The 25,730-nt window shown below is 44.7% G+C and overlaps 1 protein-coding gene across 5 annotated transcripts in view; it reads right to left on the reverse strand.

Annotated features, from left to right (window-relative positions):
• Positions 1-25,236, reverse strand: part of MFSD2B (MFSD2 lysolipid transporter B, sphingolipid) — a 38,185-nt gene extending 12,949 nt beyond the window's left edge. For 2 of the 5 annotated variants that reach the window (XR_014491116.1, XM_083351890.1), the window contains exons 1-6: positions 24,401-25,236; positions 10,882-11,007; positions 9,184-9,308; positions 2,593-2,716; positions 865-980; positions 260-312 (exon numbers count right to left, since the gene is read on the reverse strand). Coding sequence is in view for 4 of the 5 variants with exons in the window: in XM_083351890.1 (XP_083208016.1) it covers positions 260-312; positions 865-980; positions 2,593-2,716; positions 9,184-9,308; positions 10,882-11,007; positions 24,401-24,661 (805 nt within the window). In the remaining variant the exon portion in view is untranslated. The remainder of the gene's footprint in view (positions 1-259; positions 313-864; positions 981-2,592; positions 2,717-9,183; positions 9,309-10,881; positions 11,008-24,400) is intronic. The other 3 variants (XM_083351888.1, XM_083351889.1, XM_083351891.1) reach the window with 3 other exon arrangements.
• Between the last annotated feature and the right edge of the window lie 494 nt (positions 25,237-25,730).

The following is a 25,730-nucleotide window of genomic DNA, read 5'->3' on the forward strand; positions in this document are numbered from 1 at the left end:
GTCCCTATTTTTCTACTTGCATTTTTATGTGCTTTCGAACTGCTAGGTTGGCAGAAGCTGGGACGAGTAACAGGTGCTCACTCTGTTACGCGGCACTCGGGATTCGACCCGCCAAACTGCCGACCTTCTGATCAACAAGCTCAGTGTCCTAACCCACTGAGCCACCGCGTCCAAGTGTTTAGCTTGGCATTATATGTAAATTATATGTAAATTAACACCTGAACTGTTTTGCTTTTCAAAACCTTGCTCAAGAACATACTAATATGAAACAGCACAAGAGACTGTGGTAAATGTTGAAAGATGATTTTCTCCCTATGAACATGAAAAAGCAGACTTTAGATCTATGACACAGCATGGTTTACAGTGAGTTCAAAAAATGCTTTCTCTTTTGCTGTCTTTAACCTACATTAATCTGAATTGTAAAAAAAAATCTTAATGTCAAATTAGTCACGTTGTCTCTCTCACTTTCTCATTTTACTAACAATATTGTCTCTTGATATCATCAAAGGGATTTAACAATGAATAAAACCTCATGAAGGATGGTCTTTTGACCAGCCATTAGGTTTATGTAGACAAAATGATGGGACGGCTCTAATGGCTGCTTCCTATATCCCACAGAATGGCCTTGTTGAGTTTCAGGACCGTTTTGAGACAGAAAGCACAATAAACAAATTCCATAATCTTTAGAATAAATTGAACACCGTTGAAAGTAAAAGATAAAGAAAGAGTCTCTATCCTTTAAAAACTTTCCAAGGAAGTTGTAGCCCCATGCTAAGATGGAGACCACAGCTGTATCTCCACCCTCTCCAATGTCTCCCTCACTCCCCCACCCTCCCCAAATCAAAAGCTGGCTTTGAAACTCACGGTAGGCAGTTGCTGAATCGCGATCTGCTTGATCTGTGCTCAGAAACATGGTGAGAGCAGAATATGGCACCTGGTACAGCTATAGCAAAAATACTTAGCAGCTCTATCACAAATAGCTTAAAAGAATAAATAATTATGGCATTTTTATTTTCAATCTGCATAGTGGTGATTTACATTAACTTTTACTACTCATAACCTGGGGGCATTGGAAGATTGTTAGTAAGATTTTAGCATAAAACAGCACTATTGTTAATTTAAAAAACCTAACCCTTTTTTGATCAGTGTTATGGGCAGCACATGAATCTAATATATAAAATAAATAAAAATCAGCACGATAGTATTACAGTGTTATAATATTTTTTTCCCAGTGAAATATGATATACCACAATAGTGCCATGTAAAACTACTTTTACAGGATAGCGATATTATAGTGCAATAATGTACACCAACACGCTAATCTTCTCTGTATCGTTCCAATTTTAGTATATGTGCTGCTGAAATGAGCACAATGTACACCAACAACATCTCCACAAACCCCAAGAAATGACCATCTGGAATGATTAATTTGAAAAACAAGACTTTTACAGCATTACTGAGTTGGTTGAACTTGCATACTTCAAAAGGCTTTAGTCTCTCTCTGAAGGTCTCAACAAATACAATGCATTTTTAAAACACATGTGAACTGTTAATTGATAAGGTAGTTATAATTTATCTCACATGGAACATATCTCCATAATCAATTTGCCTTCTCCTCCACTCACAGCTCCATCCCAATCTATTTAAATCCTACATCAGAAGCCAGGGGTCTTCAAACTTGGCCCTTATATGACTTGTGGACTTCAACTCCCAGAATTCCTCAGCCAGCATACCTGGCTGAGGAATTCTGGAAGTTGAAGTCCACAAGTCATAAAAGGGCCAAGTTTGAAGACCCGTGAGTTAAGCTATTCTACGCATTGATGAAATGAGTTGCAGTTCGCAAACCTTATGCCCTTTAATAAATTGTGTTAATAGGAAAAGATGCTTACAACACTTCTTCTGACATTTCCTATGAATGGCAGATAATTTCTACAAGACACAAAAGCCATACTTCAATCACAGCCTTAAAAATATGCCAACCAACAGAATCAAGCAATCATTGGATGGAAATTCCAAACACCAAAACATTTTTTTCATCCTTGTAATAAAGCATTGGCAATTCTGAGAGCATGACTGTTTTTCCGTTGATCTAATCCAGGGGTGTCAAACTGCAGGCCAGAGGCATCATGACAAACCCGCGCCCACCCCATTGCTGGCAATGGAAAAAAAGTTGCGATACGTTGCAACACGTCACGTGACGTTGCGAGTTTGACACCCCTGATCTAATTGGTCAACACAGACAAAAAACCTGACATGCTATAGTAGAAAATAAAATAACGGAGTTGGAAGGGACCTTGGAGGTCTGCCAGTACAGCCCCGCTAGAGTAGGAGACCTTATTCCAGACAAATGGAATTATGGTAATTAAAAATACAATGAACAGTATCTTCTACTAGCTTTGTGCAGTCTCTTTGAATTATTGAAGTATTAATATAATTATCCCAGAAATACATAGTACTTCCCTTTTGGAACTCTATGACTTAACAGGTACACCATTTTATCTGCAAAAAATGTGCAATTCACTGATGTGATAGCCATCTATCACAAATCTGTTATATGTAAAAAAAAATGGTTTTCAGCACCAATCAACTTACTGTACTCATGGCTTGGAAAAGGCAATAAAAAGTCAGATACCACAGAATTCGGTTCGATATGAAGGGAGGTAAGTACCACATCAAGATATAGGACACAATCGTGAATGGTGTGCAACCCAACAACCTGGAGTAAAAGTAAACAAGTATACATGAAGTAAAATGGAAAGAATAGCCCCACTCAGATAATCTACCCTTATGCAGGATTTGAGAGTCATGGAATAAAATAACAAATACTTCATAAACATTAAAACAAAACAAAACAAAAACTGAAAATATTGCTTTTAAAATTATTTTTCTTCCCTCCTAGAAATCAGAATACAGCCATTTAACATTTGAACGAACATCTCAGATTCTATATTTTATCATTTGCTGAGACCGAAAAAGCAAACGCTAATTTAAATTTCAGTTATGAAAATATCCTTACGAATGGTTCAATACAGAATTTCATAAACTCAATGGTGTTTACAAACATAGAAAGAAAGGTTGACTGGCCAACTACAGATAAACACAATCTGCTGTACAGTCTACTGTGGCGCCCATGGTAAATAAGTTTGCCATGATTAGTTTTAAACATGGTTTATCATATCATGCACAAATGCCCAATGTAAAGATCTACCAATCATTGACATCTAAACACAGGTTTGGTCTGGTCAGTTTTTATGAATGTGGGCCTGATGTGGCCTCCATTTATAATCATGGCAACAACTCCAAATAACAGATCAATCAGTAAAAAAGTTTCTAAACAAACCTTAAATGAACTCATGCCTGATAAACAGTTCTGTGTATCAGTCAAACTGGTGTAACATTAAGGGACAAAAGGCAGTATGTTCTAGCTTGCTGTGTGTGTGTGTGTGGGGGGGGGGGGGGAAACAGAGGCAGTTATTTCCCAGAGCATGACCTCTAGTTATAACAGAACTCTCCAGCATTCTTGTAAAGCTGTTACTACACAATGTAATCAGATGACCATGGATGTTATTAACAAAAACTGGGAAGAATAGATAACACAGAGATTAATCCCATCAGAATAGTATTATCTGAAGAGCATTTTTTTAGCCATCCCATTCATGCAACATAGACAACAATACATTATCACAAATAATGAAGAACTAAACAAAAGAGAAAAGATAGAATGGAGGACAAACTTAGATCAGCATATTTGATGTTTCTATCTTGTTCTCAAGGTGGAACATTTTAGAGTCTGCTTATGAAGGCCTGTGGTGAAATAGCCACAATTTATAAGTTAACTCAATTCATATAATTCAGAGTAAAAAAAAACCCCACAAAGATGAAACAGTCCCTCAAAAATTGGAAAAACCTAACAGGTAGACCTCATTTAGCAAATGTCTTGTTTAGTGACCATTCACAGTTGCATTTACAACCTTCGTGGGTCTGTAAAGCAAAGGAAGGCTGAAGTAAATTCGTAAGTACATTCACAATTTCACTTAGCAACTGCGATGCTTAACAACTGAGTTGACAGTTCCAACTGCAGTTGCTAAATGAGGACTAGCTGCAATTTCAAAAAGACAACTGTGTGTCGAGATTCCGTGCAGAGGAATATCGGAAAGGTTATGGCAAGTCCTCCTACTTTTATGTCTTTTCAATTTGAGACCTAAAGTGATAAAATGATTTTGCTCAGGAGATTTGTCTTCCTCAAAATGGACTTCTGAGTGGTATACTTCTAGGATATATCTAGACAACCTTGTGTTATCACCACATTTTTGGATTCTACATCAAGCAAAACTGGCTTCCTCTAGAGACGGTTGCATTAATTAACCTTTTGACACTTATATTAAGAATTCATCTGCCACAGCAGCAATTACCATGGCCAAATATAGTGTAATGGGGGAGAGAGTGGATGTTCCATGCACATTAGCCTTCTCCCTGCCACACACTCCCAAATTTTTGGATGGATGGAGTGTTTGCCAAATGAAATCAAATACACATATAAAGTCCCATCACATAAGAAGACATTTTCATGATATCATCTATGTATTATTAAAACTCTCCTGCTTGTCTATTAGTAACCTTCAATTGGTCAAAACAGTACACTGTAGGGCAACATTTTTTGATTCAAGGTACTTCAAATAATTTAACGAATGCATCCAAGATTCAGGACTTCTTTGTAATTGAAATGTCATTTCACATCATTTGTATTTGCAAAGTTGTGGCCACTGCAGTCACTATGATTGGACAGTCATGTAATGATAACTTTAGGCTGTACTTCCCAGAAACCCATAGGTTGTGTGGCGGGAAGTGGGAGGGGTCTATCTCCACTCTCTTTCCCACCTCCCTCTGGCGACCATATCCAATCAGCTGGTGGCAAGGCTCAACAGCTGACCCTGACTGACTACTTTGGTATTAAGGCTGAAAACTGAAATCTCTTAATAGCTGTGCGTGGAAAGGGAAAGACAAGGGAACAACTTGGACAACTGCTAGTGTGGTAGGATGGGCAGAGATGTGCCAACAGTTAATGGGTAAGCTCTCTTCCTAACTGGAAGGACAGGAGGCCTTGAAGACTCCTCAGAGTGGGGAGGTACACTTTCCTCATGGTCTGCAACCCACTATTTCCCTGTTCCCCAGCAAAGTGGCAGGTACTTCCATGGGTCAGCTGAGGAGGCGGGGGAAAAGACAACTCCACTGGGGCTCTGCTGAGGATTGTTAGGAGAGAGTCTACAAGGATGACCCTAAAGGTGGTGGGTTGGTAAGTACAGGTAGTCCTTGACTTATGACCACAATTGAGGCCAAAATGCCTTTTGTTAAGTGTTTTGACCCATTTTACGACTTTTCTTGTCACAGCTGTTGAATTAATCACTGCAATTGATAAGTTAGTAACCCGGCTATTAAGCGCATCTGGCTTCCCCCTTGACTTTGATTGTCAGAAGGTCGTAAAATTGATCACATGACCCCAAGACACAGCAAAAGTCAAAAATATGAACCAGTTGCCATTGATCATGGGGATGCTGCAAACGGTCATAAATTACATTTTTTTGGTGCTGTGGTAATTTTGAACAGTCACTAAACAAACTGTTGTAAGTCGAGGACTACTTGTACAGATTAAAGAGACCATTTAGCGTCAATCTAGGACTGTACGTTCTTCCATTATTATGATCAGCAGCCCACCCCATTTTCTAAATCAGCTCCAATGTATCTAAAATTCTGAAAATCAACCAAAGACATATAAGGAGGGACATCCAAGGGAGAGAAGTACAAAAACAAACAAACAAACATAGAATAATGCTCTGTTCACCTGATGAAATGGGTAATAACTTAAGGAATCTTGTACTAGAATAAATGTGCTAATCTTATACTGTTGGTTTTTTTTGTGGAAATAGGGCATGGGGATTGGCTCCTATGTTTACTAAAAAAATACAGATGCCCTCAAGTAAAACTCAATTCTTATTGAGTTAGGGAAATGTCTTGCAATTCCTCTTTTGCTATGTTTTCAATTATTCAGTTTAGCAGGCAGATTTTACGTCTACTTAGGTATTAACCTGGATCAAATCTCTAAGATCAGCCAAGGTCAGCTACGTAATGCCGCCTGCTAAGGCTATTACAAAATAATTTCCTTTTAAATTCTAATTGTCTTGAGGACAACAATCTATTTGAAAGAAAAAAAAACATTTGTAAAGTCACCATACAGTTTCTCCTGAGGAAAAAAGAAATTGTACAAGAGGCTAGTCTACTGTACACTGCAGAAGACTGATAAGACAACAGTCAACCACAATAATGCTAATGTCTAGCTGTGTAGCACACTTTTCCTCCTCCCAGTGTAGATTATCAGTTGTAGATAACAGAGTCTTATGGGAACAGAACAACAAATATTGTGGATTAACTTCTTTTTGAAAGAAGAAAAACGTTCATCATTAGTTCATTCATTATGAGATCCCTGTATTTTAGCCTGAACCACAAACATATGGAGTTTATTTGAAGAGGAAGGGAGCCCAATTTCATCCATACTAGGAGATTGGAATATGAATACAAATATAAACTAATCAATGAAGAAAAGTATAATGAATAACAGAAAATGAAAGTGCATATCTGAAAATAGCTAAAAGAGGGAAATTCCCTGTGTGTGTGTCCAATTTCAATATTCTCTTTGGCATCCTTCAATCTCGAGAGACTATGGTATCGTGCTCTGGAATGAGGTCCTAAAGCAGCATCTGGTGTGGCTAAAAAGGCCAATTCGAGAGTGACAGTCCCTTCCACAGTGAGGGCAGATACAGTCTGTCCCCTGTCCAGCCCTCAGATTTCGCTGGTTCCGGACTGCCTCTTTGCCTCAGCCTGCCGCACAAGTGTCTCTTTGAATTGGAGAAGGCTATGCTGCATCTTTAGCCTCCAAGCTGAACGATCAGAGGTCAAAGTTTCCCAGCTGTTAATGTCCATTCCCAAAGCCTTTAGATCCCTCTTTCAGATATCCTTGTATCACAGCTTTGGTCTCCCTCTGGGGCACTTTCCCTGCACTAGTTCTCCATACAGGAGATCTTTTGGAATCGGAATTCCATTCTATAGAATATTCTATTCTATTCTATAAGAAATATGGCACGCAACAGAAGAAGCGGTAGTAAAGTTTCTAAGCAAGCTATGCCACATGACACTGTGACCAATTGATTGGAAGAAGTCAACCTACATTCCAATACCAAAACAAAAACAAAGAGGCTTAGGAGACTGTATATACCAGAGGTAGGCAACCTTGGCTGTTTTATGACTCGTGGACTTCAACTCCCAGAATTCCTGAGCCAGCCATGCTGTGGGGAAAGGGAAAGGTTTCCAAGCTGAGCCATGCTGCCTCAGGAATTCTGGGAGTTGAAGTCCACGAGTCATAAAAGAGCCAAGGTTGCCCAGCCCTGGTATATACTATCATGCAATGTCTTTAATTTCACATGATAGTAAAATAATGCTTAATAATAAGCTGACTTTGTAATAATGCCGCTTGGGGCCCCCCTAAAATCCTAATAAGCAGGCATATACATAGAATGAAGGCTACTGCTAAGCACATTGATTTGTGCTTTAGAATTGTAAGCCGCCCTGAGTCTTCGGAGAAGGGCGGGATATAAATGAGATTAAAATAAATATTACAAATAGATGTCAGATGTTCAGGCTGCCTCTAGGAAAGGCTGAGGAACACAAAACATTACTTTTGATGCATGCTAGATAAATAACAAAGCAAGGGGGAAAATCAGTATGTGCTTCATTGAATACAGAAAGGCTTCAGATTGAATCAATAACATCAAATGGTGGAATATGCTTAGAAAAATGGGAATCCCAGAACCACTAATAGTGAGAGGTGCAACAAGGAGCCTTAGAAATTACAACGAAGATAATGAAAGGGTGGATAGCTTCTGCCTTTTAGGATCAATCATCAAGAGTAAAGGAATGAGGAGTCCCCAAATATACCACACATTTTCACTTTGTACAGCAGCCATAAAGACCTTCAAAAAATATTCAGGCACTCCGATATGTATGTCTATACCAGGGGTCTTCGAACTTGGCCCTTTTTATGACTTGTGGACTTCAACTCCCAGAATTCCTCAGCCAGACACACTGGCTGAGGAATTCTGTGAGTTGAAGTCCACAAGTCATAAAAGGGCAAAGTTTGAAGACCCCTGGTCCATACTTACAAAGAGCAGAAGAGTGCAAGCAATGTTCCCTGTGACATCCGAGGAAATGAAAGTTAGACTTTGAAGAAGTAGGCAAAGAACCTTCTATTGGAGAAAACTTCAGATAATATTCTGGACAATCTAGAAAATAAACAAATAGATTTATCCAAATCCAAAGTTCTCACCAGAGGCACAAATGACCAGGCTCAAATTACCCTACTGTGGATGCATTATCCAAAGATCTAGTTCTGTAGCAAAGGCTGTAATGCTAGGAAAGGTAGAAGGAAAGAGAAGATGAAGATGAGCAGCAATGTGGATGGTCTGAGTTATAGTGGTGAAGGATGTACCATTGGAAAACCTGGAAGACCAAGAAAGGAATTGATTTTCAGGGAGAAAATATATCTATCTGATTGCTAAAAGTTGAGATCAGCTTGATGGCACATTATCAATGAATCAGTCACATAATCTTAAGAAATGTTCAGTTTCTTGAGAAATAAGGTTTGCAAAGATTTGTCATCTATTTTTCGTTTTCTAAACGATTAAATAAATTTTTGTATTAGATTTCTAATTTACATTTTTGAATTGAATTTAAGGGAGGAAAAACTGTTCTTGTATCTATAATAGGATCAGACTTCTGATTCCTCTATTTCACATATAAATCCAAATATTTTTAATACTAGCAAATCTCTTATAATTAAAAAAATAGAACTTTAAAAATCAGCAAATTAATTTATACGCATTTTCATGAAGAATAAAATCTGATTTATTTGATTTTAACTAACACGTTGGACAAAAGTCATAGTGATTTCTAAATCATGATTTATTGCTTAGTATTTTAGATGAAGCAGCCATTGTAGTTTAACATGGTATATGAACTACTAGGCCAAATACATTCAAAAACATGTATCTGGATTGGAGACCAAGCAAGTGAATGAATGCATTAAAGAAACTTTTAATCCATCAACAATGAAGCAAATATATCAACTTTGCTTACCAAGGCACGAGTTGCCCGAATCTGGTTGCTTTGCTCCGATTAATAAAAAAGCCTGCAAGAGGATCTGCAGCTGCTCCACATGCTCGGCCAATGACCTGCACCAAGGAGGCCTGGAATGGAGGGATCTGAAAAACCAAGTAGCACTTATCTGAGCTCAACATACTTATCTAATGAAGCCATCAGCGCTAAATAACTTCCACAAATTACAATGTTTCTTCTTGTACAGGTAGTCCTCAACTTATGACCACAATCGAGCCCAAAATTAATGTTTCTATGTGAGGTATTTGTTAAGTTTTGACCCATTTGACAACCTTTCTTGTACAGTTGTTAAGTTAGTAACGTGGTTGTTAAGTGAATCTGGCTTCCCCATTGACCTTGCTTGTTTGAAGGTCGCAAAAGGTGATCACATGACCTGAGGACACTGCAACATTTATAAATATGAGTCAGTTGCCATGCCTTGGGGATGCTGCAATGGTTGTTAAGTGTGAAAAACGGTCATAAGTCGCTTTTTTCAGTGCCACTGTAACTTTGAAAGGTTACTAAATAAACTGTTGTTGGTCAAGGACTACCTGTATAAAACATTTTTGTTTTTGACTATGATGTCCTATGAGAAACTTTGTTGCTCTGAAATAATTTTATTCATCTGGAATTTGCTCCACATATTTAAATAAATATCTAATTGTTACTAACAGTTGCCAAAATATTTTTTTTTATTGTCCGTGAAGTAGGGCAGCAAATCTTGAATTGTGCTCCATGGACAATTTTCATTTGATTTTTGTGTGGTGTCATAGAATCCATACTCCAATGATTTTGGAGATAGCTTTTCAAAACGTTGGACAAATGTTACAGAAAAATACAATAGAAACCACTTCAATATTATTGGCATGAAAATTATATGATTGATGAAAAATGATTTAAAGAAGATTTTCCTTTAATAGATCAAGAGAATAAACCTCCCTCTGCTTTCTAAGTGATGGGGAAAGAGAAATAGAAGAATATTCAGAGGATAGTTTGGTCTAGGTATTAAGGCAGGGGTCCCCAATCCCAGGTCCGTGGCATGCCAGCAACTGGTCCGCACAAACAAGCAAAGCCCCATCTGTGGGATGCAGGTAGGACACAAAAGCACACACTCTCCGGTCCATGGAAAAACCTTTCTCCACAGAACCTGTCCCTTAAGGTGCTGGCCTAGAAACCAGAGACAGTGAGTTGTAGTCCCACCGTAGGCATGAAAACTGGCTGGGCGACTTTAGGCCAGTCATTCTCTCTCAGCCCAAGTTACCTCACAGGGTTGTTGTGCAGGAGGAAAAGGGAGTATTAGCTATGTTTGCCACCTTGATTTATTTATAAAATAAAAAAGGTGGGATATAAATAAATAAAATAATTTCTATGAATCAAAAACTCACCTTTATAATAATCACCTCATGGGAAGCAGGGCAAAACAAATTCCGGAATTTGGAGGGGGAGGGCAAAATAATATAAACTAAATCATTCATATCTTAATTGCTTTCCGTGGTTTTTCTTATCAGAGTATGAAATCAAGAGAAAAACTGATTAAACTGAATTTAATGTTAAGTTATCACACAAGACCTGACCAATGATGGCAATATCTTTTTAAGCCACTGGGACTCACTGAGAGTGAGCTGGGTGACCATATAATTTTTGGAATTTGAAGATGTTTAGGTTTCCGAAACTGCTTACCTGTGCAATATCCAAGAGGTAGATTTGCAGAAAGAATGAGGTGGCACTGCTCGCAACCTGATTTGGAGCCCCTCCAATGCCATAGCATAGTTTGCTGCACACAGAGAGTTTGTCTTCATGAGCAAGCTGAAAAGGTGAGCAAAAACCAAAGAATTTCTTGAAAGTCCAGGATACCATTCAATATAAAATTGATGCCTCCTTCTGTGTAATGCACGAAGACTTATAAAAACAATATAAAGACTTTGACTATTGTCAAATCATTCTCTTCTTCACTTTGGCTGTACCTTGCTTAACTTTTAGATTGATGAAGAGACCTGAATATCTTGAAAACTGGCCATTAATGTATATCTTTCATTGCTCTCTCTTTCTCTCCTTCCCTCTCTCTCTCTCTCTCTCTCTCTGTGTATATATTTTGCTTGGTCATAATTCTGGAATGGATCTTATCAATAATATATTTCAAGAATGTAATATTTTCTGTTGCTATGGGCATCCACCTGGCCCTCCCCACAATAAAATATCTTGTACTTATTTAAATCGGTATTAAGTAATTTTCATTTTTATCGGAGTGCTATTTATGTAAAGAACTTACAGAGAAATAAACAAAACAGTTACAAAAGTACAGTTGCTCTGAATATTATTTTCAATGTGCTAAGATTATCCTGATATTGCTGTTATAGATTTACAATAGTCCAGAAAAAACGTATGAGCGTTAGAATAATGTTGGAATTAAGGTGCAGTTTAGGCGGAGGTGGTGGCCTGGTTCCAGTGACCAACTCAGATTGGATCCTACAGAAAAAAAAATCTCCATTCTCTTCTTTTTCATTTCAATTTTGAGAGGCTGTGCCTTATGTCCTTAACCAAAGACAGGAAAGCTAAGCCATACTGCCTGAAACATGCTCCCCTATGCCTGGTTTCAAAACTGTTCTTGACGTTTTCATTTTATACAGTGCACTGAGAGACGTTCAGGTATGGCCACATGCAACGGCTCCTGCTCAGACACAACATATGTAGTTCTGCTCTAGAAAAAGAAACCTGATTATACTGCATTGCCTTGCTGACTGGGATAGACAGCTGGAGCAGTGATGCAACTGTAGGGAAAAAAATAATGCTACGGGCCATAAAATAATACCTAAAAAGCCAATTGAAGAAAAATAGTGTAGCGTAGAATATAGAATATTATTTTTAATTAAAATATAGGATGCAAACTTAATTAAATTGAAAACTGAAAAGGAATTGGCCATACAAGCAATCCTCGACTTACTACAATTCATTTAGTGACCGTTCAAAATTACAACGGCAGTGAAAAAAGTGACTTATGCCCATTTTCACACTTACGACCACTGCAGCATCTCCGTGGTCACATGACCAAAATTCAGATGCTTGGCAACTGACTCATATTTGTGGTGATTGCAGTGCCCCAGGGTCATATGGTTGCCTTTTGTGACTTTCTGATAAAGTCAATGGTGAAACCAGATTCCCTTAACTGTTACTAACTTAATAACTGCAGTGAAAACTGCAAGAAAAATCATAAAATGAAGCAAAATCGTCTTAACAACAGAAATTGTGTTCATAAGTCGAGAACTACTTATAAAGCAAGGGTCCCCAACCTGTGGGCTGTGGCCCATTACCCGGCCACTGGGCCGCAGGAAGGGATGGCCAGTTCACTCACCCCCACACTCGCGCCGCCCCGAGTATCCCATCGCTGGTGCCACCCCATTTGCAGCACTCGCACCCACACAGCCATTTGCATGTGCGCATGTGCTCACACACAGCCGTTTGCATGTGTGCATGAGCCATTTGTGTGCGCACATGCTCATGCGCGGCCCATTTGTACGCACACACATAGTGGTGCCTGCCTCCTTTTCCAGGCCACCAAATCAAAAAGGTTGGCGATCTCTGTTATAAAGGCTAAGAGCAGGGATAGGGTACTACACACCACAGATATTTTGGGAATTTCCATCAGTTGCATATCAACAAAAGAGGCCTCAGAATTCCAAATATTAAATCTCATTATGATGTTAATCATAAAAACAGAGTACCAGTTTGGTGTGGTAGTTAAGGCAACAGGCTAGAAGCCAGGATACCATTGATTCTAGTGTTGCTTTAGGAACAAAGCTATCTGTATATGGGCCAGTTCCTCCCTCTCAAGCCTAGTAAAGAGACAATGGCAAACCACTTCTGAAATATTGTCAAAAACCCTACATGGACAGAATAGCTCTGGGTTATCGATTCTTTGGTTCCTAGAAAGGTGTCATCCTTGGTCAGGGATGGGATGGCATTACCTCAGATTGACCTATTGTGTAATCTGGAGGATCTCCTAGACTTGCAATTCCTGCTAAAGGAGCAGGTGGTAGTGGTGGACAGGAGGGACTTTGTAAACCTTGGGTTGTGTGTCAGTCACACCCATTTCTACACCAATGTGCCCTTCTCACAGTCACCAATGGCCTGTCACCTCCCTTCTGGACTACTGTGATGGGTTGACATGATGCTGCCCTTCAGTATTCAGAAACATTAGTTACGTAGTTCAGAATGTAGCAGCCCAGTTTTGTGCAAGTCTAGACTTGTGCATGTCATCTCTTCTGTGGGAGTTGCAATGGCTGCCAATCTGCTTTTGGATACAATTCAAGGTGCTGGTTATAGCCTTTAATGCCCTACATGGCATGGAGCAGGGTTATTTGAAATACCACCTCTCCCCTATTTCATCTACCTGGCCTACCAGGATGAGAAGACAGGACATGTTGTGGACTGTCATCTGTTGGGACATGATGGAGGGGGACATGAAAGGAGCCTCCCCCCAAAATTTTCAGGGATACCCTGGACAATAGTTTATAACTTGCTAATCCTTTCAATTCAGAAGCATCGAAACAAGTATCTGCTGGGACTATGAAAAAGGACCTTCTTGGTGGTGGCCCCTTCTTTATGGAACATCATTTGCGCTGAGGTGCAGTTGGCCCCCACTCTGTTGCTTTTCCGAAACGGTCTAAAAATGTAGCTTTGTCAGCGGGCCTGGGGACTACAAATGGACATAAAGCTGATCACATGGCTATTGTTGCTGCCATGAGAATGGGGAGTAAAGCTTTTTTTAACAGTTTTATTATAGGATGGATTTTTAAAAACGTTTAAATGTTGTAAGCTGGTTGGAGTCATGTATGTGCAAGTTGAACAGTTATATTAATTTGCTAAATAAATAATTTTATTGGAAGAGAGAGTAAACTTGAATTGGTTAAAAACAACATGGGCATCGGATATAAAAGCCCTCTACTTTTAATTTTACGATTGTAAACAGTATCAGAGTAAATATTGGCCAAAATTAGGAAAAACTCACAGGTCAGAATTCAGGCCATTGTATAAGATTTTCTATTGGCATAATTGTTTCTTTAATAATCCAATAACATCTTGAAAATTATCCTTCACCTGATAGTGTTCTTACTTGCTGCAGCAGCAAAATTAATCCTAATGGAAAAGTTGACTGAAAAAAGGGAAATCTCACAATACACATTATTTTTTACTTCATCTGGTTTAAAAATATTGAGATATTTCTTTGCTGTGCAAATGGTGATCAACTGTCCAATTCCACGTTCCCGGATAATCTAATTAAAATTACGTGGATTTTGTTTCTACATATACACGCTGATGCATTGTTAAAGGTAAAGGTTCCCCCACACATGCGTGCTAGTCGTTTCTGACTCTAGCGGCCGGTGCTCATCTCCGTTTCAAAACCGAAGAGCCAGCGCTTGTCCGAGGACGTCTCCGTGGTCATGTGGCCGGCATGACTAGACGCCAAAGACGCACGGAATGCTGTTACCTTCCCACCGTAGTGGTCCCTATTTTTCTACTTGCATTTTTACGTGCTTTCGAACTGCTAGGTTGGCAGAAGCTGGAACAAGTAACAGGAGCTCACTTTGTTACACGGCACTCGGGATTTGGCCCGCCAAACTGCCGACCTTCTGATTGACAAGCTCAGTGTCCACTGAGCTACCGCGTCCCTCTGATGCATTGTTAACTGCTGATAAATTCAAGTAAAGAAAAAAAGGGGAGACTTTGAACTTATTTTTTTTAAAAAATAGTCCTACTCAAGGTAATTGTCGGGCCTGGCACGCCCGACATTCGGACGGGCCGCGGGGTGACTCTCCAGACTGCCGGCACCCGCGGAACACCCCGCCAGGCTCCGAAAACTGCCAGCATCCGCCAGGCTCCAAACAGCACCCGCGAAACGCCCCGCCAGGCCCTGAAGCCAACCACCGGCGGCCGCGGTTTCCTGGAGGGCCGGGAGCACCCCCGGCCGTCACCACACCCCGGCAACCGCCTGCCCAACTCCCGGGGAGGCCACGGAGCATCCTACCAGCCTCTAGCGACTCCCGCCAGCCTCTTTGCCTCCCTGATGAGATGCCGCGCTCCGGAGGTGGTCACCGGCCTTCACGCCGTCCTGGTGGGCCGGGGAAAGGAGCGGCCGGGTTGACAGCGCAGCGGCAGGCCGCCTGTCAGCTGGGGAGGCCGCGGACCAGCCTGCCGGCTCCCGGAAGTAACCAACGAGTCGGGAGGGAGTGCGGCTGCCGTGTACAGCTATGGAGCGGCCAGCTGGCTTTCGGGGACTGCAGGGGAGAGCATGAATGCCGACGCAGCCTGACAGCCTCCAGGGCCGACCAGAGGGCCAGGGAGCGGCCGCCCGGTGGAGCGGCCGGTGGAGACCCAGCGCTCGAGCGGCAGGACACAAACGGACGCCAGAGTGACTCAGGGGGTGGTGGAGACTGCCGGCGGGACAGGGAGGGGCTCAGGGCACAACTTACGGCGGACTGGAGAGCTGAGGGGAGAGATGAGAATATGCGGAGCTCTGGGGAAAAGGAGGGTGGTGTGGGCTGGGGGGTGGCTTACCGGTTGCAATGGTGGTGGGCGGGTGCCAAAGGGTGGGAACCATGGGAGGCAGAAGTTAAGTAGGGTGTGGGCGTGGTGGAATAATTAAGGGTGTGGTGGAGGGTGTCGGCTTTGCCGGCTATTTAACAGCGTTGAGAAAGCTGTAGAATCAACGCTGACTTCATTAGTCTTCGAGCGTTTGTTTATGAAGCTAATAAACGTGGCTTAGAAGAACCAGCTCCCGTTCCGGTTTCATTTGTTTGGTGATTCGTCGGACGGGCCCTGAAAGTAAGTCAGCGTTGATTCTACAGCGTTAAGTAAGTCAGCGTTCCTTTAACCTTTGTGGAGAGGTCTCTCTGGGTGTTTGCTATGGCAGAAGGTACGGAGGATTCTGCGCCACTGGCTGAGGAGCAGGAGGAAGCCGGAGCTGCGGCTGGGCTCTTGGAGTCGGTGGAAGTGGGGGAGGAGGCGTTGCCCTCGGTGCGGCGGAAGGAAAGGCCTCCCCCACTCGACGGCCCTGGTCCGGGGCCCCAGGAAGCTGGAGTGAGGGGTCGCAGCAGTGATCGGTGGCCACACTCTGATGGGGATTTTGGAGGACTCAGCCAAGGCCAGGCGGGCCGGCCTAAAGGTGCGTCTACAGAATGGAGGGAGCGGTGTTACATGGAAGACAGCGGCGAGGAATGGAGCTACTCCACCGCTCCGGGCAGCCGCACTATGGAGGTTCTCAGAGCGGTTTGGGGAGGTGAGGGGTCGGGAGCCTGAGTTTTGGACTGTTCCAGATGAGTCAGGCCGGGGGCAGTGGTCCCTCCCAAGGGCCCCTGCCCGGCGGTCTAGTCCGCCCCGCTCCCGCCAGCCCGAATGCCCACCCCCCGCGACCTCGACACGGGCTTTGTCCACTAGGAAGACCTCAGAGCGGTCCTGTACTGCTTATCAGGCCGTTGATGACAGCCGGCGGGCGACTACTCCCTTGGCGACCGGACCCGTAACCACCCAGCCTGCACCGACGGAGGACCTTGAGGATCTGGAGCTGGAGGAGGACCCGATGGTAAGCGCCCCGGTGTGTCCTTTCGTGTTCCCGGTGGTATTGGTGAGCCCAGTGTCTGGGCAAAGACGGGCGGTTAGGGCTTTGGTCGATTCTGGGAGCACCCGGTGTCTTATCAACTGGAAAACAGCGGCTGCAGTGGGGATCCGGTTGCAACGCCTGGTAACCCCCCTTCGCTTCCAGCAAGTGGATGGGTCGCTCCTCGGGGGAGCCCCTATCACCCATGTCACCGAACCAGTCCGGCTGGAATTGGGGGCCCACTGGGAGACTTTGCGTTTTGTTGTGGTGCCCTCTATGACTGAAGCTGTTATCCTGGGACTTACGTGGCTTGATAAATGGGGTCCCACGATTTGGTGGGAGGGGGGTTGTCGTCATCTCCGGGTGGGTCTGGGTCCCGAGCCCCCTCTCCACCATTCTTTTCTGGGGCCGGAGGACACGGGGTCACGGGAGAAGGTTTGCGGGGTCAAGGATGACTCAAAGGTGCATGTACCCCGAGTTTACTCCGACTTAATGGACGTCTTCAATGAGCGGGAGTGCGATTCGTTACCACCCCACCGGCCAACGGATTGTGCCATCGAGTTTGAACCTGGTGCCAGACTGCCTAAACCCCGTATGTACGCCATGTCCCCGAAGGAGATGCAGGAGTTACGGCGGTACATAGATAAGAATTTGGAGAGAGGGTTTATCCAACCTGCCCGATCTCGGGTGGCGGCGCTAGTGCTCTTCCGCGAGAAGAAGGATGGGGGCTTGCGCTTGTGTGTGGACTACCGGGGGGTTAACGCGGTGTGCGTGGAGCACCTCTATCCCCTTCCTTTGATGAAGGACCTGCTGGCCCATTTGGCAACAGGCCGGGTATTTACTAAGTTGGACCTGAGAGAAGCCTACTACCGGGTGAGGGTCAAAGCAGGGGACGAGTGGAAGACTGCGTTTAATTGTCCCCTTGGTAGCTTCCAGTTCCGAGTGATGCCGTTTGGCCTACAAGGAGCTCCGGCTGTATTCATGCAATTGATCAATCAGGTCTTGCATGAGTTCCTATATCGAGGTGTTTTGGTGTACTTAGACGACATCCTAATTTACTCGGACACATTGGAGGAGCATGTACTTTTAGTGCGCCAGGTGTTGACTAGACTGTTGGAAGCGCAGCTCTATGTTAAACTGTCCAAGTGTGAGTTCCATAGGGCCCAGCTGGACTACCTTGGGTATCGTATATCGGCGGCAGGAGTGGAGATGGATCCTAGAAAGGTACACGCTATTCAACAGTGGCAGCCTCCGCGAACTCGTCGACAGTTGCAAAGTTTCCTTGGCTTTGCCAACTTCTACAGACAGTTCATTCCACGTTTTGCGGCCATTGCCCTGCCGTTAACAGATCTTCTGCGCACACGACAATTAAAGACACGTCCACGTCCAGGACTTAAGTTGGAGTGGTCCACAGCGTGTCAGCGGGCATTTGAGGAACTGAAGTCCCTCTTCGCTAAAGAGCCCGTTTTGCGACACCCAAACCCCGAACTGGCCTATGTCGTGCAGGCGGATGCGAGCGATGTTGCTCTTGGGGCCGTCCTTCTTCAGCGGAGTAGTGCCGGGGTCCTGCAGCCGTGTGCTTACGCCTCCAAGAAACTGACTCCCACTGAACGGGCTTGGGCAGTGTGGGAGAAGGAGGCTTTTGCGGTCCGTTGGGCCCTAGAGACTTGGCGACACCTCCTGGAAGGGGCCTCCCGTCCATTCGAACTGTGGACGGACCATAAAAACCTGGAGGCCCTACAAACCCCTCGCCGCCTGTCGCCTAAGCATGTCAGGTGGGCTCTATACTTCCGTCGCTTCAAGTTTGTGCTGAAGTATGTGCCGGGGGGTCGAAATTTTCTGGCGGATGCTTTATCCCGCATACCACAGTTTGACAGCAAGAGGGAGGAGGTTGTGCAAGCACTCATCCCGACACTGGTGGAGGAGGGGGATGCTTCAGAGGGTGCTGGACGGGTGATGGAGGAGAATTTGAACCAGGCCATCCAAAAGGCCCTACAGGAGGACGCCTGGTTACGGGGTAATCGGGGACAATTGACTATGCGGGACGGCCTGGCGTGGCATGGTACACGGTTGTATGTACCTGAAACTGTGCGGCCACGCGTTCTGCATGGGTGTCATGACACCAAACAGGCGGGACATTTCGGGTTTGTGAAAACCTTGCATTTGGCACGCCGTCAATTTTGGTGGCCCCGCATGAAAAGTGACATCGAGGAGTACGTGCGGCGTTGTCATGTCTGTGCTATTACAAAACCCCAGGTTGGGAAACCTTTGGGGCTTTTGCAACAAGTAGCTGACCCGTCTCGGCCATGGCAAGACATCGCCATGGACTTCATTGTGGACCTCCCGGAGAGCAAGGGTCACACCGTTATTTGGACAGTGGTCGACCTGTTTTCCAAACAGGCACACTTTGTTCCGTGTAAGGGGTTACCATCAGCTCGTCGACTAGCTTGGTTATTTCTCACACAAATATACCGACTGCATGGAGTGCCGCAACGCGTAATTTCAGACAGAGGGGTGCAGTTCACGGCTCGATTTTGGAGAGACTTCTTGCGTCATATCGGCTCGTCGTAGGGACTGAATACGGCCTATCACCCCAGCACCAACGGGGCCGCAGAACGAGCCAACGCTGCCGTTGAACGTTATCTGCGAACCTACGTCTCTTTTTGGCAGACGGATTGGGTAGACCTGTTAGCGCTGGCTGAAGTGGCGTACAATAACGCCGTCCATAGTAGCACTGGCTTCTCTCCATATCGGGTGGTTACAGGTCATGAATTTGTACCCTTTGCTGAATGTCTCCAGGAGGAGGGGTCTTCGTGTGCACCGCAGGACTGGATGCGTCAGATCACGGCCGTCTGGGGGGCAGCGAAGGAAGCTTTGGACCGGTCCACCATGGCGGCCAAAGCACAGGCAGACAAGAAGCGGAAACCCTTTGTTACGCCGCGGGTGGGGGACCTAGTTTACTTGTCCACCAAATACTTACGGTTACAGGTCCCGTGCCGCAAGTTGGGACCCAAATACCTCGGCCCGTTCCGGGTGGTGCAGGTGGTAAACCCGGTGACGGTGCGACTGCGGTTGCCTAAATTCTTGGGTAAGGTCCACCCGGTGTTCCATAGCAGCCTGCTGAAACCCGCTCCAGCGGCTACTACGGCGGCAGGGGAGGGGGGTCCTGGACCGGTTCACGCTGACCAGTATGAGGTGCAAGAGGTGTTGGACTCCAGGGTGCGGAGGGGCATCATACAGTACCTCCTTCGGTGGAAGGGGTACCCGGTGGAGGAGGCAACGTGGGTGTCGCGGGAAAATGTCCATGCTCCACGTTTGGTCCGAGCATTCCATCGAGCCCATCCTAGCAGGCCGGGAGGTAGGGGACATGGAGGTGTAGGCAGAGTCTCTGATTCTATAACCTTGTTCTCTACGCCCGCAGGAGGACCCTTGGTAGGGGGGGCGGCATGTCGGGCCTGGCACGCCCGACATTCGGACGGGCCGCGGGGTGACTCTCCAGACTGCCGGCACCCGCGGAACACCCCGCCAGGCTCCGAAAACTGCCAGCATCCGCCAGGCTCCAAACAGCACCCGCGAAACGCCCCGCCAGGCCCCGAAGCCAACCACCGGCGGCCGCGGTTTCCTGGAGGGCCGGGAGCACGCCCGGCCGTCACCACACCCCGGCAACCGCCTGCCCAACTCCCGGGGAGGCCACGGAGCGTCCTACCAGCCTCTAGCGACTCCCGCCAGCCTCTTTGCCTCCCTGAGATGCCGCGCTCCGGAGGTGGTCGCCGGCCTTCACGCCGTCCTGGTGGGCCGGGGAAAGGAGCGGCCGGGTTGACAGCGCAGCGGCAGGCCGCCTGTCAGCTGGGGAGGCCGCGGACCAGCCTGCCGGCTCCCGGAAGTAACCAACGAGTCGGGAGGGAGTGCGGCTGCCGTGTACAGCTATAGAGCGGCCAGCTGGCTTTCGGGGACTGCAGGGGAGAGCGTGAATGCCGACGCAGCCTGACAGCCTCCAGGGCCGACCAGAGGGCCAGGGAGCGGCCGCCCGGTGGAGCGGCCGGTGGAGACCCAGCGCTCGAGCGGCAGGACACAAACGGACGCCAGAGTGACTCAGGGGGTGGTGGAGACTGCCGGCGGGACGGGGAGGGGCTCAGGGCACAACTTACGGCGGACTGGAGAGCTGAGGGGAGAGATGAGAATATGCGGAGCTCTGGGGAAAAGGAGGGTGGTGTGGGCTGGGGGGTGGCTTACCGGTTGCAATGGTGGTGGGCGGGTGCCAAAGGGTGGGAACCATGGGAGGCAGAAGTTAAGTAGGGTGTGGGCGTGGTGGAATAATTAAGGGTGTGGTGGAGGGTGTCGGCTTTGCCGGCTATTTAACAGCGTTGAGAAAGCTGTAGAATCAACGCTGACTTCATTAGTCTTCGAGCGTTTGTTTATGAAGCTAATAAACGTGGCTTAGAAGAACCAGCTCCCGTTCTGGTTTCATTTGTTTGGTGATTCGTCGGACGGGCCCTGAAAGTAATGGTTTGTCAAGGTTAAAAAAATGAAACATCTGCTTTGCATCCTTGTTCCTGGATAAGAATATGAAAAACAGTAAATGGGCTAATACAACTAGTACAATTAATATAAATTCTGTAATTTATCATTGCAATTAAAGCCACTGCATAAAGTTATTTCTCAATCTCAAACCCCTACAATCTCAAACCCCTACAATTCAGTAGGCCTGAAATGGGCTGAGTAAGTAAAGAAGTAAGTAAAGAAGGCTCAGGCATTCAATTTAGAGCTTGTTATAAAGGACAGAAAACAGTAATTTATTTTACTTTGAATGGTGAAATGTCATGTACTTTCCTATTGTAACTAATGAAAGAGATTGTTTTCTCTTTTTAAAACATATTCACTGATTCACATATATCATGGTAAAGATTGGAATAATTGTGAATAAGCCACTAGTGGATGGGTTCACACAGTTTGCAAACTGCAGGGTTTAGTTATGTGCCACATGTTAAGCCAACATTAAACCAACCACTTGAAGCCTTAACACAATTTATGAATAAATTAATTAATTAGGGGTTATATCTTCAATTTATTCAAAACACCATTTGCATTTACTTGCTTGTGGCTTGAAAGGTTCTGTGAAACTCATCTATTGTGATATACAAATCATAGTGAATTGATCCAGACAAATACAAGTAGTACTCAACTTACAACAGTTTGTTTAGTGATCATTTGAAGTTACAATGGCACTGGAAAAAGTGACTTATGACCATTTTTCACATTTACAACCCTTGCAGGAACCCCCTGGTCACGTCATCAAAATTTAGGCATTTAGTGACTGGCTCATATTTATGACAATTGCAGTGCCCAGTGTCACGTAATCACATTTTGCAATCTTCTGACAAGCAAAGTGAATGGGGTAGCCAGATTCACTTAACAACCGGGTTACCAACTGAACAACTGGAATGGTTCACTTAACAACTCTAGCAAAAATGGTCATAAAATGGGCTAAGACACACTTAACAACTGTCTCACTTAGCTACAAAAATTTTGGGCTGAGCTAGGGCTGTGTGCTGTGTAAATCCAACCATCTAATTTATTCAGCAAACCCTGGTATAGAACAGTAGTTTGGCATAACGTATTTGAAATACACTACTTAGGGCAGCATTGTGAGCTGTGGCTTCATATGTTGCCTTAATCCAAACCTCCATCATTTGATGGGATAACTTCAGCATGAGCCAGTCATTACTCTAGTTTCCATTAAATCAAGGTTTGTTTCACCATGCTTTTCATATTCACACCACGTTTCATCATATTCATATTTATTTTAAGTGCACAAAATGATAAATCCAAATCAACCACTTTACATTTTTGTGGAATGGGATAATCCTGCTACAAGGCAGCTAGAGGTTTCAAAGGAGTTATCATATGAAAAACCATCCCTCACTCAAACCTATAAGGAATGAACAAGTTTGTGTCAGAATAAATCCCCCTTATGCAGAATATTGAAAAGAGCATAGTGGGCTAACAGAGGTGGCAAATAACGAAAGATGCTTTAAAGTAAAACTATATTAGTCTAAATATATGTGTTTGTATTTGAATTTTATAGCTGAACAACAAATAACAAACTCCATTTAATATATAAAATGAAGAACAATTCATGAATTAGAAATTGCTAGTGCAGCTACTCCTTCATTATTATCAGACTGGTCCAGTCAGGGCTGGAAGGAACAACAGAATATGGAGCTGTCAGATAAAATTCTAGACCAGCCTTATCACTAATGCCTGTATGCATTTTCTTTGAGCATTCATCTTTAAGAAAGTATTTCATGAACTCACAATACAAAGACAACTTTCTAAAAAAAAAGTTGCAAATGAGTTTTAAATATACTTTGGCTATATGAAATGGGGAGTTAGTAATTCTAACAGAGCTTATTGAAAACAGTTTTAGAAGAAAATTTTAAATTCCAGTACAGTACAGTATAATTTTGTTTGTCATCCTCTGACTGAGATCGAAATAAAACCACCTTCCTCATAATTATTAACCTAATTCACTGAAATTCCCAGCATTCAAACTGGCTTGTTCCTGGATCGTAGCCTGTGACCTGGTTCACGCTTAGGTAACCATAACTGGTGGAAAACATCAGTATGACTATGCTTAGTCAAAAGAAAACTTTTTACCTGCTTATCTTTACTGATACAAGGACCTGGTTTAACTTAATGCATATTTCTTGAATTCCTGAAAAGGACAATGATTCTCCCCTTTCATAGTTCTGAAGTTTTAAGATACACTTGTTTTTATATCATTTCTAGGATGAACTTCATCCTAATATGCATTGCCATCATGGAAAAAAAAACACAACCCAGAGACTGAAAATTTCTATTTCTTTTTCTTCCCCAAAAGACATCACTCCTGGTCTGTATTGTTCAGCTGGAATAACCCCACCATCATCATGAACTCTTCTGAAGGATAATACCTAGAGTTATCTATTGTACCAAGCCATAATTTGCTTGTTTCACCTTGGTTTAATAATGTAGGGTGACTGTAGAGACTGTAAGATTTATGGTTTAGCCTCCTTGGAAATGATGCCACCAAAATGGAGGGCGGCTAATGCTCTGCTCTTGAGAAGGCATATTTCCCCAATAGATGGGCCAGCAAAACCTCTGGTCAAAGAAGGGCATCACTGGGAACTACTTCCATGATCACCTCCTTCCTTAATTTTAAAGTTTAGCTAAAATTTACCCTCTTACAACTGAAGCTACCTCAATTTAGTTCTGCACTGTGGGAGAGCCGAGATAAAGCTTTTGCCTCCCTTATGTGCCAGTGTTTTGATACTGTAATTGGAAGAATTCCACCCACCTCTTTTCTTTCCACATATCTTATCTCCTATTATCAGATATCTTATCTCCTATTATCAGATGCCCAGCTAACATCTACTGTACTCTCCAAAAGGCTAAGCAAGATTTCTAGCCCACGAATGGGCAACCATCAGGAACCAGGAACGACGGGCCAGATCAAGAAGTCAAAAAAAGCATTATGGAGGAAGGCAATGATGAACCTCCTACATCTGCCAAGAGATCTACATTAGGAAGCCACTTGGACTCTAAGGATTCCTGGACTTCGGGACTTACACCTGCTCCTTTGTCGTTTTGAAGGGATTCGGAGAAGCTTCTCCCCCTGTGCCTCTCAGCAAGAAAAGGCGCGGGAACATGCCTGGAGAAGCCGGGCGGCGCAAGTCGGAGGAACGCGAGACTCACCCCTTCGACCGACCCCTCCGGCTCCGGCTCCGGCTCTTGAAAGACACTGGACTGACCGGTCGTCTGCAATGGTGGGTTCGGAGACAGCCTGCCTTGTTGCCCCCGCGGCGGATCTTTTGCTCCAACACCTGCCATCCCAGCTCAGAGAGTAGCCCCTCCACCTTTCTGCCGCCGGCTTTTCGGCCTTTGATAATCCGGGGCGGGACCGATCGCAGGAGGGAGCCTCGTCTGGAGAGCACTGAAAAGCGCGCCGCTTTTCCCGCAGTTTGCCCAGAGCCTTTCCGACCCGTTCGGTAGGATATGGAACGTTCCTGTACCGCGGAGGAGAAGGAAACTCGTGTCGGACGCGGGTCTTCTGGGCGGGATACACAGCCTGCAACACGGCTTAAGGGCCGTTTGCTTCCAGTTTAAGCTCGGAGCCCCGGGCGAAAGCGCGGGTTGCAACCGAGCCCCAAAGCGTCCCCTTCTCCCGTTAAGCGCAGCCTGCCCGTCTGATACTGTTTTCTTTCCCTGCATCCCGGGACATGCGGGGTGGGTTCGCGCAACCGGGAATCCGCTTGGCGGGTTTGCAAACCTGCCGTCGTGCGAAGCCATTTCGGAATCGCGGTCTGGGTGCGCAGACGCGCAGTTCATTGCATTTCATTTTGGGACCAATTTGCAGGAAGATGCAACGATTGGAATGCAAGCCACGGGGGCAGGGTTCACGGCGAAATACACTACACCATTTACAGTAGTGGCTATGTGACCTTCGCCTTCACTGAATAAATGCACTAAATGCACGGTATAAATACAAATATTTTTTCTCCCCCCCCCCTTTATAAATAACTCAAGGCGACGAGCTTATCCAACACACCTTCTTCCTATTTTCCCCCAACAACAACCCTGCGAGGTTGGTTAGGCTAAGAGAGTGGGACTGGCCCAGTCACCCAGCCGGCTTTCGTGCTTAAAGCGAGACTTGGAAATCACAGCGTAAATAGTACCTTAATTACTTCAAACGTGCTTTTCCCGCGCTTACAGCAAAGACTTGGCGGCCGTCTGTATATGTTATGGTACTGTGTTGCGTTACAAATGTAAACTAAATACGCTGCATGGTAGGCATTTTGTATATAGGTATTCCCCAGAAATTAAGAGTACCGATGTGTTTCCCCCCCCCCATCTAAATTACTCACTTGTCTTTTCTTTGAAGGGAAGTGACTAGTTCAAA

Source organism: Vipera ursinii (assembly GCF_947247035.1).
Source record: "Vipera ursinii genome assembly, chromosome: 1".
In the NCBI taxonomy this organism is placed as follows: domain Eukaryota; kingdom Metazoa; phylum Chordata; class Lepidosauria; order Squamata; family Viperidae; genus Vipera; species Vipera ursinii.